This window comes from Salvelinus namaycush, chromosome 32 (genome assembly GCF_016432855.1).
Source record: "Salvelinus namaycush isolate Seneca chromosome 32, SaNama_1.0, whole genome shotgun sequence".
NCBI classification, from domain to species: domain Eukaryota; kingdom Metazoa; phylum Chordata; class Actinopteri; order Salmoniformes; family Salmonidae; genus Salvelinus; species Salvelinus namaycush.
In genome coordinates, this window is record NC_052338.1 from 14,513,650 (window position 1) to 14,533,323 (window position 19,674).

The window sequence follows — 19,674 nt, forward strand, 5'->3', positions numbered from 1 at the left end:
AATATACACACACTGTAATGTTGTTTCATGGGAGGTATGTTGTTTGACTGGGAGGTATTTCAGTATTAAGTTGAGACAGACATAGGATACGTAGGTTTTCACCGCAATGTTTGGGAAAACGATTAAGAGATTATGACATAAAACAGGTTAAAGAAAATGTGAACAAATATTTTGTTTCGTTAACTCTAAAGCACCAGTATGTTCCAGCCAATTGAGTTGGAATGTGGAGTTACTTAGTCTACTTTATGTAGGAGTCCAATGTAGGAGTACAAAATGTTTTGTCCATGCTAAATCACAGAAACATTGCATACGATTTGCTCTGACATTCTTTACCATCATAAAAGTGGACTTGGACATGTTCTGCCTGAGTAAGTTTCTACAAAGACCTCATTTCTTTATTTTGGAAAAACATAACATAAAAAACATGAAGACAGAATAAGGAGCAGTTCAGAACACATTTAGAAGAAGAATGTTCAAGCATTCGCCCAACTCATGGTGTGTGACCAGTATTGCCCAGAAGCATGTTGCCTCCTGTTTGGAAGAAATGTAATACCTTCAACCTTATGCATCTGTCAACTAGTCTCAAGGAGTTTGGTGAAAATGTCACAGTTTAGCCACCAATGCAACCTATGCATTCCCTACATAGTTTGCATGATCAATATTTGATGTGACTGCCATTAGACCTCTGCTGCTTGATCTTCTCAATATCACATCGTAATATTGACCCTCTCTACAACGTGACATTAGAGGATGTAATAACCTGATTGCCTCCCCGCACCCCCCTCTCCACCCCCCTCTCCACCCCCCTCTCCACTCCGTCATCTCAACTCCTCACCACTCACAGCCTGATGTAGAAGTCAAGCATAATCCTACAGATCTCCTCCAACTTAATGCATTTTAAATGGAAGGATGGATGTAGTCTAAATCAGTATGCTGCTTCTCTTAAGTGATTCAATGTCTAATAGAGGAGGAGACAGCTGGGCCAGGCCCCGTACTGTGTAGAGCCTAGCCGTCACCCAAGCTGTAAATGCAATTTTAATGACATATCTATCCTCTTTGATGGAGGAAGAAGAAGCACAACCCCCATCAAATGATACCTTTTTCTTGGAATCAAGGGTCTCGGCAGTGCCAGTTGAAATCCATCCACCGCTACAGTCACCACCGGTTCAGAGGAGAAGAGGGCACTCTTAGTGAAAACTGTGTTCTTGATACGTATTCACAGAACCACTGTGGAAATAGAACAGAAAACTGCAGTTGAGGTTGTTTGGATAAAGGGGACAGCTAGGTATTATAGATGGCCTAAAATGTGTGGATATTTTCCCAGATGTTTTAAAATCCTTATAGCCATGAACCTTGGGGGTTTTCACTGACACATTACAAATCTGTTGATACCAATAACGAGACGTTGACTCATCCACAGGATACTGAATATTGCCTTGAGGACAACCAGAGCATTGAGGAAGGAAGAGAGACTCTCTGTAAGGCATGTTGTGAGGTCACATTAATATTAATCTGGGCTCTCCTCAGAACGTGAGGAATCTGCTCCCTCCTGGGATGAGTTGAGGCTTAGAAGAGATCCCTGCTTACTGATACATCTGTTATCCTAGTTAAGACTCATTTTCTTTGTCTTTCATTTTATTCATGGAATCTAATGCTGTCCAGCTTCATAGAGCCAGGACACAGTCTCCGTTTCTTATTTATTTGATTGCTTTACCAAAACCGTCGACGAACTCACAGCCTATGTAATTTGAGAAGCAGGATTTGAAGATGCGATGATAATAATAGGCAACAATTAGAAAGTCAAATCTGGAGACAGTTTGGTTTGCCACTCTGAACTGAACACAGCTTGCCATTTCTTCTCTTTATTAGCCTGTATGCCACAGATCCAGAAGTTACACGTTTTTAGTCACTCAGATGTCATGCTTAGGCAGTATATGTCTATTGAGAATGAGTGTGTTTCTGTTGAAGTCCTCCCTCCATTACCCCAGTTACATTGTCCACTGACCAATGCTAGCCTGAAGGTTCTGTTCCCCATCCCACCTGGCCCTTCCTGGCCTCCCTAGCCCCTGCTACATTATCATTTTATTGGCTCCTGAACACAGATGTTATCCATCTCATTGAACCTTCAAGGTTATATCTTCAAATACATCAAAGACTACCCTCTAAACGGGAGGAACCGTGACAGCCAATTTTTTCCATACCCTGGAGATATACTCATCTCTCTACATGCAGACTCCCTCATTATCAATTTTCATGAGGTAAAACATGAAAGCTATTCAAATGTCTGGGAAACTCAAATTTGATCTACCTACTATTAAATTGCAAAATATTACAAACCAGACAGAGAGCTTCGTCCAATGAGCACGATGAATGACTATGATATGATTTGAACCATATCCAGTTCATTAATACCATTGCCAAAAGAGCCTATTTCACAGTTGACTGAGCAAGCAAAAAGGTGTGAGCCTGAGTGACAACAAACCAACTGTCAAACTGGCACACTTAAAGGCTATTATTTCAGTTCAACAAACTCCTTTTAAAAAAGGGACAAACATCTTTTGATCCTTTGATCACTTTTTGAATGTTTGTCTTAATCGTTTGTAGTCATTGCCTTGTCTTGCTTTTTTTTTCTCCCTGTAGAAATCGAAAAATTGCAAAAAGATGAAGAAAAAGAAGAGAAAGAAGAGAAAGAAGAGGAGAAGTTTATCGACGTGGTCATCAACAAGAACATGAAGCTGGGCCAGAAAGTGTTAATACCCTTCAAACAGTTTCCCAAAGTAAGTACTGCTGGATTTGGGCTAGAGATTTTCAGATCATACTGTGCAACTGCAGTCAAATAATGGCTTCTTTTCAGTTAGCTTCTGGGATTTTTTCTATTTTAATTTTACTTCCAGACAACAAGCATCGGACAGTTCAAGTATTTATTTTTACACAATGAAACCTGTATAATTAAGTAAACCAATAAGTAAACAGTACAGTGACTACAAGAAGAGATAACAGAATTGGGCTATGATCACATTGCCTTCTCCATACATCTCATTTATGTTTTATAACATTACAGTACAAATTACCCTTCATTTTATAGAACCCCTACCACTCCGATCTGTCAGCTATATGACCTTGTTCACATCTCCATGTGCTTATAACTCTTTATATTCCCTTATGCTTATGATATTCCCTTATTCTTTCCTTTTGATACAAAGACAATGACTCTCTACTGACGCATGTTAAAGGTTGCTATTTCCTGCAGAGATGTCTAGGTTTAAATTGTTCTTGGTCTTTTAATTTCTATCTAATTGCTTTTGGCACCTTGCATGTTTTCATTGAAAAGACAAACCAGGAAAAAATATGCAGGTGTGTTGAGGCCAAAGCAGAGATTTTCAGTAGACATCCAATTCAGTACCATCCGTGACCTATGTGTTCCTTGTAAATAAATAGAGTCTAACAATAGGTAATAAAGAGCCAAAGAAAAGAGAGAGAGAGAGACCAGGAGAAAAAGACACCTGCACTTCCCTTTTTTTGCTCCAAAAATAAAAACAGAGCCATGTGCATACTGCACCACACACACACAGTCACACACACACATACACACACACTCACACACACACACCTCTCAGAATGACCGCCATGTCAGGATGAAACAGCCCATGCTGTTTGAGTGATAATGCTGTGCTCATCTAGCCATGTGATGAGAGCCCTTCATCCCCCTCAGCCCTCCACTCTGAGACAAAGCTCCCAGCATCAACAGCAGCGTTTAATGGAGCCACACAGCAGCTGCATGAAAGCCAGTTCCCACAGGGTCCCTAACAGGGAGGCTAGTAGCGTAGCAGAGAGGCTAGCGTAAAAAAGAGAAGCCTCTCTCAGGAGATGATGACATCACTCAGGTTTTCACCTCTCTGAGAGAGGCTGTAGATAGATGACCTGCAGGGGCTTCAACACAGTCTGCTGTGGCACCCTATTCCCTGTTTAGTGCACTACTTTCGTAGGCGCAATCTTTTTTTAAATGTGTTTTTTACATAATGTGGTGAGTCCTATTGATAAATATAGCTATTTTGCAAGGGAGCTCTGGTTAGATATTTACAGTGTTCTGTAACTTAAACAAACTGATTGTGAGAGCTACATTTTGCCCCTTTCTAAAATAATTACAATGACATTAATACAGGGAGATGTAATGTCATCTAGAGACCCATCTGTGTCTCAAAGGAATGCAGCTAAACACATTTGCTTTGACAGCTTTGATAAGTGGGGCTGCTAATACGCTGTTTAGAGCCTCAACAAGCCACCGAAGGAAGACAAATTCAATTTGTTCAATCTGACAGGTAGCAATGGGCTAGAGTGATCGCTGTGACTCCAATGGGATTTCTCCCTGAACTACAAACATCACCTTTTGGCTTTCGCCACTGAAGTGGCTCGCTGCGTTTCCCAAAGCGACCGTTTAGACTCATGTTCAGAGGGTTTATATCCATCTTCTAAAAACACGGCTTTATAATAATATGAAACAGGCAAGGACACCAGAGAGCAGGTTCCAGACGTATGGTTTTCTAGGACAAATAAAGTTTAGCTATGAAATAAAATACCTAACCCTCTTAAATTGGGCCACTGGTTAAAGGCTAGTTCAACCTGAATGATCATATTCACCTAGCAGCACAGTTCATTGCTGTGCTACGATGGAGAATGGGTTGTGCATGTTATGCATGTCTGCTTGTTATATACCAATTTGCGCTGGAAAACAGAGAAGATGGAAAACAGAGTAATCATTTAAAGTTGTGATGATACAGTGAGAGTGGCTTAGAATTGATTTATGTGTAAGCGAAGAGAGGACTGCAGCTAAACAGGGGCAGACAGGGACAAGAATTTGGCCCTGCATTTTATCCACACCAGCCCACATAACTGCACGTACCACCGACTTGGCAGTACAGTACAGCGTTTCTCAATCCATTTTGCACCCATGACTGGTCCTCCTCCTTTTTTTTACCAGCTCATGTTAAAAACAAATACAATATGTAAAAACACCACTTGCGATACAACTCACCACTATAGCTGTTCCTCTGTCTGGAGATACAACTCACCACTATAGCTGTTCCTCTGTCTGGAGATACAACTCCCCACTATAACTGTTCCTCTGTCTGGAAATACAACTCCCCACTATAACTGTTCCTCTGGAGATACAACTCACCACTATAACTGTTCCTCTGTCTGGAGATACACCTCCCCACTATAACTGTTCCTCTGGAGATACAACTCACCACTATAACTGTTCCTCTGTCTGGAGATACACCTCACCACTATAACTGTTCCTCTGTCTGGAGATACAACTCACCACTATAACTGTTCCTCTGGAGATACAGCTCACCACTATAACTGTTCCTCTGTCTGGAGATACACCTCACCACTATAACTGTTCCTCTGTCTGGAGATACAACTCACCACTATAACTGTTCCTCTGGAGATACAACTCACCACTATAGCTGTTCCTCTGTCTGGAGATACAACTCCCCACTATAACTGTTCCTCTGGAGATACAACTCACCACTATAGCTGTTCCTCTGTCTGGAGATACAACTCCCCACTATAACTGTTCCTCTGGAGATACAACTCACCACTATAACTGTTCCTCTGTCTGGAGATACACCTCACCACTATAACGGTTCCTCTGTCTGGAGATACAACTCACCACTATAACTGTTCCTCTGTCTGGAGATACACCTCACCACTATAACTGTTCCTCTGTCTGGAGATACAACTCATCACTATAACTGTTCCTCTGGAGATACAACTCACCACTATAACTGTTCCTCTGTCTGGAGATGCACCTCACCACTATAACTGTTCCTCTGTCTGGAGATACAACTCATCACTATAACTGTTCCTCTGGAGATACAACTCACCACTATAACTGTTCCTCTGTCTGGAGATACAACTCACCACTATAACTGTTCCTCTGTCTGGAGATAAAACTCACCACTATAACTGTTCCTCGGTCTGGAGATACAACTCACCACTTTAACTGTTCCTCTGTCTGGAGATACAACTCCTCACTATAACTGTTCCTCTGTCTCGAAATACAACTCCCCACTATAACTGTTCCTCTGTCGGGAGATACAACTCCCCACTTTAACTGTTCCTCTGTCTGGAGATATAACTCCCCACTATAACTGTCCCTCTGTCTGGAGATACAACTCACTACTATAACTGTTCCTCTGTCTGGAGATACAACTCCCCACTATAACTGTTCCTCTGTCTGGAGATACAACTCATCACTATAACTGTTCCTCTGGAGATACAACTCCCCACTATAACTGTTCCTCTGTCTGGAGATACAACTCACCACTTTAACTGTTCCATTGGAGATACAACTCACCACTTTAACTGTTCCTCTGTCTGGAGATACAACTCACCACTATAACTGTTCCTCTGTCTGGAGATACAACTCACCACTTTAACTGTTCCTCTGTCTGGAGATACAGCTCACCACTATAACTGTTCCTCTGGAGATACAACTCACCACTTTAACTGTTCCTCTGGACATACAACTCACCACTATAACTGTTCCTCTGTGTGGAGATACAACTCACCACTATAACTGTTCCTCTGTCTGGAGATACAACTCCCCACTATAACTGTTCCTCTGTCTGGAGATACAGCTCACCACTATAACTGTTCCTCTGGAGATACAACTCACCACTATAAATGTTCCTCTGGAGATACAACTCACCACTATAACTGTTCCTCTGTCTGGAGATACAACTCACCACTATAACTGTTCCTCTGTCTGGAGATACAACTCACCACTATAACTGTTCCTCTGTCTGGAGATACAACTCACCACTATAACTGTTCCTCTGTCTGGGGATACAACTCACCACTTTAACTGTTACTCTGGAGATACAACTCCCCACTATAACTGTTCCTCTGTCTGGAGATATAACTCACCACATAACTGTTCCTCTGTCTGGAGATACAACTCCCCTCAATAACTGTTCCTCTGTCTGGAGATACAACTCACCACTTTAACTGTTCCATTGGAGATACAACTCCCCACTATAACTGTTCCTCTGTCTGGAGATACAACTCACCACTTTAACTGTTCCTCTGGAGATACAACTCCCCACTATAACTGTTCCTCTGTCTGGAGATACAACTCCCCACTATAACTGTTCCTCTGTCTGGAGATACAACTCCCCACTTTAACTGTTCCTCTGTCTGGAGATACAACTCACCACTATAACTGTTCCTCTGTCTGGAGATACAACTCACCACTTTAACTGTTCCTCTGCAGATACACCTCACCACTATAACTGTTCCTCTGTCTGGAGATACAACTCACCACTTTAACTGTTCCTCTGTCTGGAGATACAACTCACCACTACAACTGTTCCTCTGTCTGGAGATACAATTCCCCACTATAACTGTTCCTATGTCTGGAGATACAACTCATCACTATAACTGTTCCTCTGTCTGGAGATACAACTCATCACTATAACTGTTCCTCTGTCTGGAGAGACAACTCCCCACTATAACTGTGCCTCTGTCTGGAGATACAACTCACCACTATAACTGTTCCTCTGTCTGGAGATACAACTCACCACTTTAACTGTTCCTCTGTCTGGAGATACAACTCACCACTATAACGGTTCCTCTGTCTGGAGATAACCCTCACCACTAAAACTGTTTCCTTTGTCTGGAGATACAACTTCCCACTATAACTGTTCCTCTGTCTGGAGATACAACTCACCACTTTAACTGTTCCTCTGGAGATACAACTCACCACTATAACTGTTCCTCTGTCTGGAGATACAACTCCCCACTATAACTGTTCCTCTGTCTGGAGAAACAACTCACCACTTTAACTGTTCCTCTGGAGATACAACTCCCCACTATAACTGTTCCTCTGTCTGGAGATACAACTCACCACTATAACTGTTCTTCTGTCTGGAGATACAACTCCCCACAATAACTGTTCCTCTGTCTGGAGATACAACTCACCACTATAACTGTTCCTCTGTCTGGAGATAAAACTCACCACTATAACTGTTCCTCTGTCTGGAGATAAAATTCACCACTATAACTGTTCCTCTGTCTGGAGATACAACTCACCACTATAACTTTTCCTCTGTCTGGAGATACAGCTCACCACTATAACTGTTCCTCTGGAGATACAACTCACCACTTTAACTGTTCCTCTGGACATACAACTCACCACTATAACTGTTCCTCTGTGTGGAGATACAACTCACTACTATAACGGTTCCTCTGTCTGGAGATACAACTCACCACTATAACTGTTCCTCTGTCTGGAGATACAACTCCCCACTATAACTGTTCCTCTGTCTGGAGATACAGCTCACCACTATAACTGTTCCTCTGGAGATACAACTCACCACTATAAATGTTCCTCTGGAGATACAACTCACCACTATAACTGTTCCTCTGTCTGGAGATACAACTCACCACTATAACTGTTCCTCTGTCTGGAGATACAACTCACCACTATAACTGTTCCTCTGTCTGGAGATACAACTCACCACTATAACTGTTCCTCTGTCTGGAGATACAACTCACCACTATAACTGTTCCTCTGTCTGGAGATACAACTCCCCACTATAACTGTTCCTCTGTCTGGAGATACAACTCACCACTATAACTGTTCCTCTGTCTGGAGATACAACTCACCACTATAACTGTTCCTCTGTCTGGAGATACAACTCACCACTGTAACTGTTCCTCTGGAGATACAACTCACCACTATAACTGTTTCTCTGTCTGGAGATACAACTCACCACTATAACTGTTCCTCTGTCTGGAGATACAACTCACCACTATAACTGTTCCTCTGGAGATACAACTCACCACTATAACTGTGCCTCTGTCTGGAGATACAACTCACCACTATAACTGTTCCCCTGTCTGGAGATACAACTCACCACTTTAACTGTCCCCCTGTCTGGAGATACAACTCACCACTTTAACTGTTCCTCTGGAGATACAACTCCCCACTATAACTGTCCCCCTGTCTGGAGATACAACTCACCACTATAACTGTTCCTCTGTCTGGAGATACAACTCACCACTTTAACTGTTCCTCTGGAGATACAACTCACCACTATTACTGTTCCTTTGTCTGGAGATACAACTCACCACTATAACTGTTCCTCTGGAGATACAGCTCACCACTATAACTGTTCCTCTGTCTGGAGATACATCTCACCACTTTAACTGTTCCTCTGTCTGGAGATACAACTCACCACTTTAACTGTTCCTCTGTCTGGAGATACAACTCCCCACTATAACTGTTCCTCTGGAGATACAACTCCCCACTATAACTGTTCCTCTGTTTGGAGATACAACTCCCCACTATAACTGTTCCTCTGGAGATACAACTCACCACTATAACTGTTCCTCGGTCTGGAGATACAACTCCCCACTATAACTGTTCCTCTGGAGATACAACTCACCACTATAACTGTTCCTCTGTCTGGAGATACAACTCACCACTTTAACTGTTCCTCTGTCTGGAGATAAAACTCACCACTATAACTGTTCCTCTGTTTGGAGATAAAATTCACCACTATAACTGTTCCTCGGTCTGGAGATACAACTCACCACTTTAACTGTTCCTCTGTCTGGAGATACAACTCCTCACTATAACTGTTCCTCTGTCTGGAAATACAACTCCCCACTATAACTGTTCTTCTGTCTGGAGATACAACTCCCCACTATAACTGTTCCTCTGTCTGGAGATATAACTCACCACTTTAACTGTTCCTCTGTCTGGAGATAAAACTCACCACTTTAACTGTTCCTCTGTCTGGAGATACAACTCACCACTTTAACTGTACCTCTGTCTGGAGAAACAACTCACCACTTTAACTGTTCCTCTGTCTGGAGATACAACTCCCCACTATAACTGTCCCTCTGTCTGGAGATACAATTCACCACTATAACTGTTCCTCTTTCTGGAGATACAACTCCCCACTATAACTGTTCCTCTGTCTGGAGATACAACTCATCACTTTAACTGTTCCTCTGGAGATACAACTCCCCACTATAACTGTTCCTCTGTCTGGAGATACAACTCACCACTATAACTGTTCCTCTGTCTGGAGATACAACTCACCACTTTAACTGTTCCTCTGTCTGGAGATACAACTCCCCACTATAACTGTTCCTCTGGAGATACAACTCATCACTATAACTGTTCCTCTGGAGATACAACTCACCACTATAACTGTTCCTCTGTCTGGAGAAACAACTCACCACTATAACTGTTCCTCTGTCTGGAGATACAACTCACCACTTTAACTGTGTCTCTGCTTTAGATATTTTGTTTGCCTCCCTGTTGTGCTGTCTGCCTGTCTCAGCATCTTCTCTGCTGTCACTCTGTCACGGTTGACAACTCCATAGTTTCGCCCACCCAAAGTTCAAATAACCTTGACATAAGCCTGGACAACACCCTGTCGTTCTATGCAAACATCCAAGCAGTGACTCACTCCTGCAGGTTGATACTCTACAACATCCTTAGAATACGACCCTACCTCACACAGGAAGTGGCGCAGACACTAATCCAGACACTTGTCCTTTCCCATCCGGACTACTGCAACTCGCTGTTGGCTAGGCTCCCCGCTTGTGCCATCAAACACCTGATACTTATCCAGAATCCTGCAGCCCGTCTGGTGTTCAACCTTCCCAAGTTCTCTCATGTCACCCCACTCCTCTGCACACTCCATTGGCTTCCAGTTGTAGCTTGCATCCACTACAAGACCATGGTGCTAATCTACGGAGCAGCAAGAGGAACTGCCCCTCCCTACCTTCAGGCTATGCTCAAACCCTACACCCCACTCTGTTCTGCCACCTCAGGTCTCTTGGCCCACCCCTACGCTTAGCCCAGTCTAAGCTCCTCTCTGTCCTGGCACCCCAATGGTGGAACCAGCTTCCCCGTGAATCTATGACAACAGAAACTGAGAAATGTTGGGCTGGGGGGAATAGAATGGGGAGTTGGGGGTGTAGGCTCACCTCTTTTTGTTTCTCTTATCTATTTTATTATTACAAAATCCTGTGTGATCAATATGATAATTTGTCTTTATGCCTACGAATACATGTGGTATAAACTAAGTGTGTAAATTGACATGACTATTGCACCTGTAACCCCCCCAACAAAAAAAGGACAAAGCAAATAAAAACATGGTAAAAAAATGAAATACATCTTAATTAACAGGCCCACAGGCTGCCGGCCATGTCACCTTTTTAAATTTAAAATTTTAACTTGAGTGTATTTTTTGTCAATTTTGACAAGCCCACCAAATTCAAAAATTGTCCAGCCCATCTGGTATTTGCCAGAATTGCCAGATGACCAATCCACCCCTGCAGCTACAGTATGTGAAACAGCATGACATATTGTTTTGCAATATCTCAATAGTCATCCTTTGAGAAGACTATGGTTAGAATTTATAGGGAAATATCTTTTAGAGTCATCTGGGATCATGTGAAAAGGGAACAGGCTAACTGTAAAATAAACAATTTCATTGCATTTGTTTATACACTGACTATACAAAACATTAAGAACATCTGCTCGTTCCATGACATCGACTGACCAGGCGAAAGCTATGATCCCTTATTGATTTCACTTGTTAAATCCACTTCAATCAGTGTAGATGAAGGGGAGGAGTTAGGTTAAAATAATTATTTTTATTGAGACAGGGATTGTGTATGTGTGCCATTCAGAGGGTGAATGGGCAAGACAAAATATGTAGGTGCCTTTGAACGGGGTGTGGTAGTAGGTGCCAGGCGCACTGGTTTGTGTCAAGAACTGCAGCGCTGCTACAGTTGGTTTTTACACAATTGTGGCGGTTTTGGGGGCAAACGGGGGAGGGGGTGCAACTCAATATTAGGAAGGTGTTCTTAATGTTTGGTGTACTCAGTGTATATAGTACCTTGATGTCTTTGCGCTATGCTACGGGGTATCATCCCCATGCATTGTTAAGGGCTGCTAGCGTCTATGATGCTTTTACTCTACAGATGAAAGAAGAAATCAAAGGGTCTCGTCTGGTTAACAATATCTCTTAATAATCATTTGTCCTATGAAATAGGGTTTACGAACTAAAAATATGACTAGTATGTTCAGAAAGCATGGAGTGTAGTGTACTGTACATATTCATAAATACCTACTGAGAGTAAAAAGTCATCCTGAGTGTATATAGAGCAGACTGGTTGCAGTGTTCTAAGAAATTGCAAGAGATCTTTGCTCTTATCGTGTACATGATAAACAATCAAAGCTCAAAATAAAAATAAATACTTTTGAGCCAGTTCTGAGACGTATAAAGACATATAATATAAGTCAACAAAAATATGTAAATATACGGAATAGTGTGCCTCAGGAGGAAGATGATGTAAAGTATGGAGGCCCATTAGTCAGCCCATGGGTGTGTCTAAAATGGCACCCTATTCCATATAGTGCACTACTTTTGACTGACCAGCTGAATCCAGGTGAAAGCTATGATCCCTTATTGATGTCCTGTTAAATCCACTTTAATCAGTGTAAATGAAGGGGAGGAGGCAGGTTAAAGAAGTACTTTTATGTCTTGATATAATTGAGACATGGATTGTGTGTGTGTGCCATTCAGTGGGTGAATGAGCAAGACAAAAGATGTAAGTGCCTTTGAACGGGGTGTGGTAGTAGGTACCAGGCGCACCGAATTTAGTCTGTCAAGAACGGCAATGCTGCTGGGTTTTTCACACTCAACAGTTTCCGTGTGTATCAAGAATGGGCTCATCCAGCCAAATTCACACAACCGTGGGAAGCATTGGAGTCATCCCTGTGGAATGCTTTCGACACCTTGTAGAGTCCCTACCCCGACGTATTGAAACTGTTTTGAGGGAAACTCAATATCAGGGTGTTCCTAATGTTTTGTACACTCAGTGTATTTTGTTTGCTCATTCACTGTGTAATTGGTATAAATCAATCTCTCAACAACTAAACATATCACGCCAACAGCCATGAAATACTCTCCTGTTTTTCATGCCCATACATTATTCACACCCCTTTACTTTTTCCACATTTTGTTGCGTTACAGACTGAATTTAAAATGGATTAAATTGAGATTTTGTGTCACTGATTTACACACAATACCCCATAAGTCAAAGTGGAATTTTGTGTGTCGAACATTTGAGAAATTAATTATAAAAAATCAATGCTGAAATGTCTTGAGTCATTAAGTATTCAACCCCTTTGTTATGGCAATCCTAAAGAAGTTCAGAAGTACAAATGTCCTTAACAAATTGCATAATAAGTTGCATGTACTCATTCCGTGTTCAATTTTAGTGGTTAACATTATTTTTGAATGACTGTACCCCACACATACAATTATCTGCAAGGTCCCTTAATCCAGTAATGAATTTCAAGCACAGATTCAACCACACAGACCCGGGAGGTTGTTCAATGCCTCACAAAGAAGCGCACCGATTGGGAGATGTGTAAAAAATAAAAAAGCAAATGCTGAATATCCCTTTGAGCATGGTGAAGTTATTAATTTGGCTTTGGATGCTGTATCAATACACCCAGTCACTACAAAGATACAGGCGTCCTTCCTAACTCAGTTGCCGGAGAGGAAGGAAACCGCTCATTGATTTCACTATGAGGCCAATGGTGATTTTAAATCAGCTACAGAGTTTAATGGTTGTGATACGAGAAAACTGAGGATGGATCAACATTGTAGTTATGCCACAATACTAACCTAAATTACAGAGTGAAAAGAAGGTATAATAAAAAATGATCCAAAACATGCGTCCTGTTTGCAACAAGGCACTAAGGTAATACTGCAAAGAAATGTGGCAAAGAAATGTACTTTTGTCCTGAGTACAAAGTGTTATGTTTGGGGCAGATCCAACACAACACATCACTGAGTATCACTCTTCAAATGTTCAAGCGTGGTGGTGGCTGCATGTTATGGGTATGCTTGTCTAGGGAGTTTTTTTGGATCTTCCTGAGTGGCCTAGCTACAGTTTTGACTTGAATTGGCTTGTGGCCTATGGCAAGACCTGACAATTGCTGTCTAGCAATGATCAACAATCTACTTGACAGTGCTTGAAGAATTTTAAAAAGAATAATGGACAAATATTGTACAATCCAGGTGTGCAAAGCTCTTAGAGACTAACCCCAAAAGACACACCTGTAGTCGTCGCTAAAAGTACTACTGCAAAGTACTAACACGGGTGTGAATACTTATGTAAATGAGATATTTCTGTATTGCATTGTTAACAAATGTGCAACAATTTACAAAAACATGTTTTCAATTTGTCATTATGGGGTATTGTGTGTAGATCAGTGAGAAAAAAGAAAAAAAAGAGAAAAAAAAGAAAAACAAATTCTGTCTGTAACACAACAAAATGTGAAACAAGTCAAGGGGTATGAATACTTTCTGAAGTCACTGTACGTGCACCCCATCATAAATATTTGTGTAATCACCCAACGCCATTAGAAAGGTGTTAATTTCCAGTTTAGGCTGTGTTTCTGTCTCTCCTCTCTCCCCTGTGTCTCTATGTCTCTGTGTGTCTCTGTGTGTGTCTCTGTCTCTTTGTGTCGGTCTCTCCTCTCTCGTACATTTTTCTGTGTACCTCTGTGTCTCTCCTCTGTGCCTCTGTGTATGTGTTTCTCTTCTCCTTTGTGTTTCTGTGTCTCTACTCTCCTCTGTCTGTCTCTGTGTTTCTACTCTCCTCTGTGTCTCTCTGTGTGTCTGTGTCTCTGTGTTTCTCTGTGTTTCTCCTCTCCTCTGTGTCTCACTGTGTCTCCGTGTGCCTGTCTCTTCTATCCTCTGTGTCTCTCTGTGTGTCTGTGTCTCTGTGTCTCTGCGTCTCTGTCTCTTTATGTCTGTCTCTCCTCTCTCCTGTCTGTCTCTGTGTGTCTCTGTGTCTCTCCTCTCCTCTGTGTCTCTCTGTGTGTCTCTCTGTGTGTCTGGGTCTCTCCGCTCCTCAGCAATGGCAGTAGTGATTTATTCTTCTGCTGTTGGCTCTGTCTGTCCTGCTGTCTTCAGCAGAATCGCTGCATGCTGGCTTTTCTCTGAACACACCTCTCCTCTCGTCTCACAGCGCAATACACACATACATACATACACACACACCTCCTCTCCTCCTCTCCAGCACAGTGCAGGCTAGCAGTACAGTAATGCATTCAGGAAATGATGAAAAGATGTTAGATGTTGGTCCGCCCTACCCCCCTGGGTAGCTGTGATTAATCATAGATTCGTTCCTACTGGTTGGTGTCCTCTGACTTTTAATCATCACAGAACCCTTCATCTCTCCACCTGCTTTCTCCATCCCCTGCCAACTCTAAGATGTGCGGTTGAAAATGCTGTGGTTTTGGTTATAGTTGCTGTTAGGATGACCACTCTGCACCACGGCTCCTCTGTCAGCCCTGAACTACGACTGTGAGAGGGGTGTGTAGGCCTACTCTACACTCTTAGAAAAATGGTTTCCAAAGGGGTTCTTAAGCTGTCCACATAGGATAATCCTTTTTGGTTCCATGTAGAACTATTTTGGCTTCCATTGTAGAACCCTCTATGGAAAGGGTTCTACATGGAACCCAAAAGGGTTCTACCTGGAACTGAAAGGGTTTTACCTGGAACCAAAAAGGGTTCTTCAAAGGGTTCTCCTATGGGGACAGCCGAAGAACCCTTTTAGATTCTAGATAACACCTTTTTTTCTAAGAGTGTAGTGTGGTCCTAGTGTGTGTGTGTGTGTGTGTGTAACCATAATCAAAGCAAAGTGGTTCTTGCCAACACATGATTAAGAAGAGACTGTTCAGCTCTCATGTGGGCCGTCACTATCGGTGCCAGGCAGTACAGTCCCCTCCTAGTCCCCATCCAGGGACAGTAAGGGACCCACACCGCAGCAGTTCTGGACTGGGTTCAGATTACTGCTATTGTTGGGGGAAATGGATTAGAGATATTAAACGCAGTAAATGACCACAGGCCCCAGTCAGACTATGGATGCTTCCCATTACATCCTATTCCCTTTATAGTGCACTACTTTCTAGTCAAAGGTAGTGCACTATAAAGGGAAGATGGGTGCCATTTGGGATGCAGACCAGTGTTTACTTATTCCAAACACCCATTGAAGAAAGACTGATATGTCTAGTGAAACAGAATGGCGAACACAGCAATCTGGCTGATTCTACCAGACTAGTACTGTACTGTGAAATGTGGGTTAGAGAGGCTTTAGTTTGCATGAGTAAATATAAAGACAGGGTGGTGTTTAATGTCCAGATTAAGTTTATCTCTGACATTTAGAGGCATTAAACAGATCAGATCCAAGGCAAATATATTTGATCTGTCTGTAAATAACTAGGCTTTAAAAAAGCACCAAATCAACAGCATCCCACAGCACAGCACCAAAACAGCATGTGATATGCTGACTGACTGACTGTCATGCCTCCTGTTATTTGTCTTAATAAAATGAGAAATTTTACAGAACGAAAAAACGTAAAACTAAAAACATTAAACGTCTATGTAATTTTCTCATGCTCAACCGTTGTTTACATTACAGGATGTGTTCCACCCTGAATATAACAGGTGCAAACATTCCCACCTGTTCACACTCAGACTGATGTAAACCTGGCTATTTGTCAACATAATGGACTTTCAGATACCTCTGGCACCTTTTATGTAGCCTCAGCATCTGTAGACATCACCCTGTGTACAAAAGTAATGAGTGGAATTTAACTGGTGTTAGCATATATGCAGGCCTGGATACGAGCACAGTAGTGAAACTGACAATATACAGCCATATGGCCTGAGTTCACCTGAGTGCACTGCCTGCTACTGACCATGAAAATGACAGTTACTGACCAAGGCAATGACAGTTAATGACCATGGCAATGACAGTTAATGACCATGGCAATGACAGTTAATGACCATGGCAATGATAATTAATGACCATGGCAATGACAGTTAATGACCATGGCAATGGCAGTTAATAACCATGGCAAGGACAGTTAATGACCATGGTAATGACAGTTAATGACCATGGCAGTGACAGTTAATGACCATGGCAATGACAGTTAATGACCATGGCAGTGACAGTTAATGACCATGGCAATGACAGTTAATGACCATGGCAGTGACAGTTAATGACCATGGCAATGACAGTTAAGGACCATGGCAGTGACAGTTAATGACCATGGCAATGACATTTAATGACCATGGCAGTGACAGTTAATGACCATGGCAATGACAGTTAATGACCATGGCAGTGACAGTTAATGACCATGGCAAGGACAGTTAATGACCATGGCAAGTACAGTTAATAACCATGGCAAGGACAGTTAAGGACCATGGTAATGACAGTTAATGACAATGGCAATGACAGTTACTGACTAAGGCAATGAGAGTTAATGACCATGGCAATGACAGTTACTGACCATGGCAAGGACAGTTAATGACCATGGCAATGGCAGTTAATGACCATGGCAAGGACAGTTAATGACCATGGCAAGGACAGTTAATGACCATGGCAGGGACAGTTAAGGACCATGGCAGGGACAGTTAATGACCATGGCAATGGCAGTTAATGACCATGACAACGACAGTTACTGACCAATGCAATGGCAGTTACTGACCATGGCAAGGACAGCTCCTGACCATGGGAATGACAGTTACTGACCAAGGCAAGGACAGTTACTGACCATGGCAAGGACAGTTACTGACCATGGGAATGACCGTTACTGACCATGGCAATGACAGTTAATGACCATGGCAACGACAGTTACTGAGTAAGGCAATGACAGTTAATGACCATGGCAATGGCAGTTAATGACCATGGCAAGGACAGTTAACGACCATGGCAAGGACAGTTAATGACCATGGCAGGGACAGTTAAGGACCATGGCAGGGACAGTTAATGACCATGGCAATGGCAGTTAATGACCATGACAACGACAGTTACTGACCAATGCAATGGCAGTTACTGACCATGGCAAGGACAGCTCCTGACCATGGGAATGACAGTTACTGACCAAGGCAAGGACAGTTACTGACCATGGCAAGGACAGTTACTGACCATGGGAATGACCGTTACTGACCATGGCAATGACAGTTAATGACCATGGCAACGACAGTTACTGAGTAAGGCAATGACAGTTAATGACCATGGCAATGGCAGTTAATGACCATGGCAAGGACAGTTAACGACCATGGCAAGGATAGTTAATGACCATGGCAAGGACAGTTAATGGCCATTGCAACGACAGTTAATGACCATGGCAAGTACAGTTAATGACCATGGCAATGACAGTTACTGACCATGGCAACAACAGTTACTGAGTAAGGCAATGACAGTTAATGACCATGGCAATGGCAGTTAATGACCATGGCAAGGACAGTTAACAACCATGGCAAGGACAGTTAACAACCATGGCAAGGACAGTTAATGACCATTGCAATGACAGTTAATGACCATGGCAAGGACAGTTAATGACCATGGCAAGGACAGTTAATGACCATGGCAGTGACAGTTAATGACCATGGCAAGGACAGTTTATGACCATGGCAATGACAGTTTATGACCATGGCAATGACAGTTAATGACCATGGCAAGGACAGTTAATGACCATGGCAAGGACAGTTAATGACCATGGCAATGACAGTTACTGTTTTGAGAGAATAACAGGCAGGAGACAGGCAGTTTTTTTGTCTATCCTGTCCACTAATTAATGACCCATAGAGATGTAGGAGACAGCTGTATAACTCACCGTTAAACGGAGAGAGAGATGGTGAGCAGAAGAGAACAAGCTCTGTACTCTGTACCCTCTATCTCCCTATCTACCTGCTTTATCTCTCTCTCCCTGCACACTCTCTCTCTTTGCTCTCTCTCTCTTTGCTCTCTCTCTTTGCTCTCTTTCTCTCTCTCTCTCTCGCTCTCTCTGCTCTCTTTCGCTCTCTTTTTCTCTCTCTCTCTCTCTCTCTCTCTCTCTCTGCTCTCGTTCTCTCTCTCTTTCACTCTCTCTCTTTGCTCTCTTTCTCTCTCTCTCTCTCTCTCTCTCTCTCTCTTTGCTCTCTTTCCTCTCTCTCTCTTTGCTCTCTTTCCTCTCTCTCTGCTCTCATTCTCTCTCTTCCCTCTCTCTCTCTCTTTGCTCTTTCTCTCTCCCTCCTCTCTTTTTTTGTGTCCATCTACTCTCTCTGTTTTGGTCTTTGCATGACCTTAAACATTGTCACTCAACATTCAACAGCTATATGAAAATAGCAAGGGCACTCTATGTGACTTTTGCAGAGCATTTAAACAGGGATGACATTGACATATAAAGGCAAACTGTGGTATTGTATAAAACTTGATATGTTGAAAAGATGATGTACTATTTGAAAGTGAGCTGTCAAATGCTGAGCCTCCTCATTTCACATAATGCTGTTATAATTGTTTGGATTATGTTTGTTAGTTGTCAAAGGCAGAAAGAATGCAGTCAGAGTGCAGTATAACTGCATCCAAAATAACACAGTTTTTTGTCCCAGTGCAGTTATATTGCAGTTATTCTGCAATTACTGTGTCCAAAATATCAGTCGACTGTAGTTACTGCACTTTTACTTCAATTTCAAGACTGCAATCTTTTTTGTAAGGTAAAAAAAGTATTACATTTGACCCTATGGGCCCTGGTCAGAAGTAGTGCACTATATATGGAATAGAGTGCCATTT

At 42.3% G+C, this 19,674-nt stretch overlaps 1 protein-coding gene across 1 annotated transcript in view; it reads left to right on the forward strand.

The window, feature by feature from the left end:
* Positions 1-19,674, forward strand: part of LOC120027439 (KH domain-containing, RNA-binding, signal transduction-associated protein 3-like) — a 162,678-nt gene that overhangs the window by 78,299 nt on the left and 64,705 nt on the right. Inside the window, exon 2 of the mRNA XM_038972374.1 lies at positions 2,641-2,777. Coding sequence (XP_038828302.1) covers positions 2,641-2,777 — 137 coding nt within the window. The remainder of the gene's footprint in view (positions 1-2,640; positions 2,778-19,674) is intronic.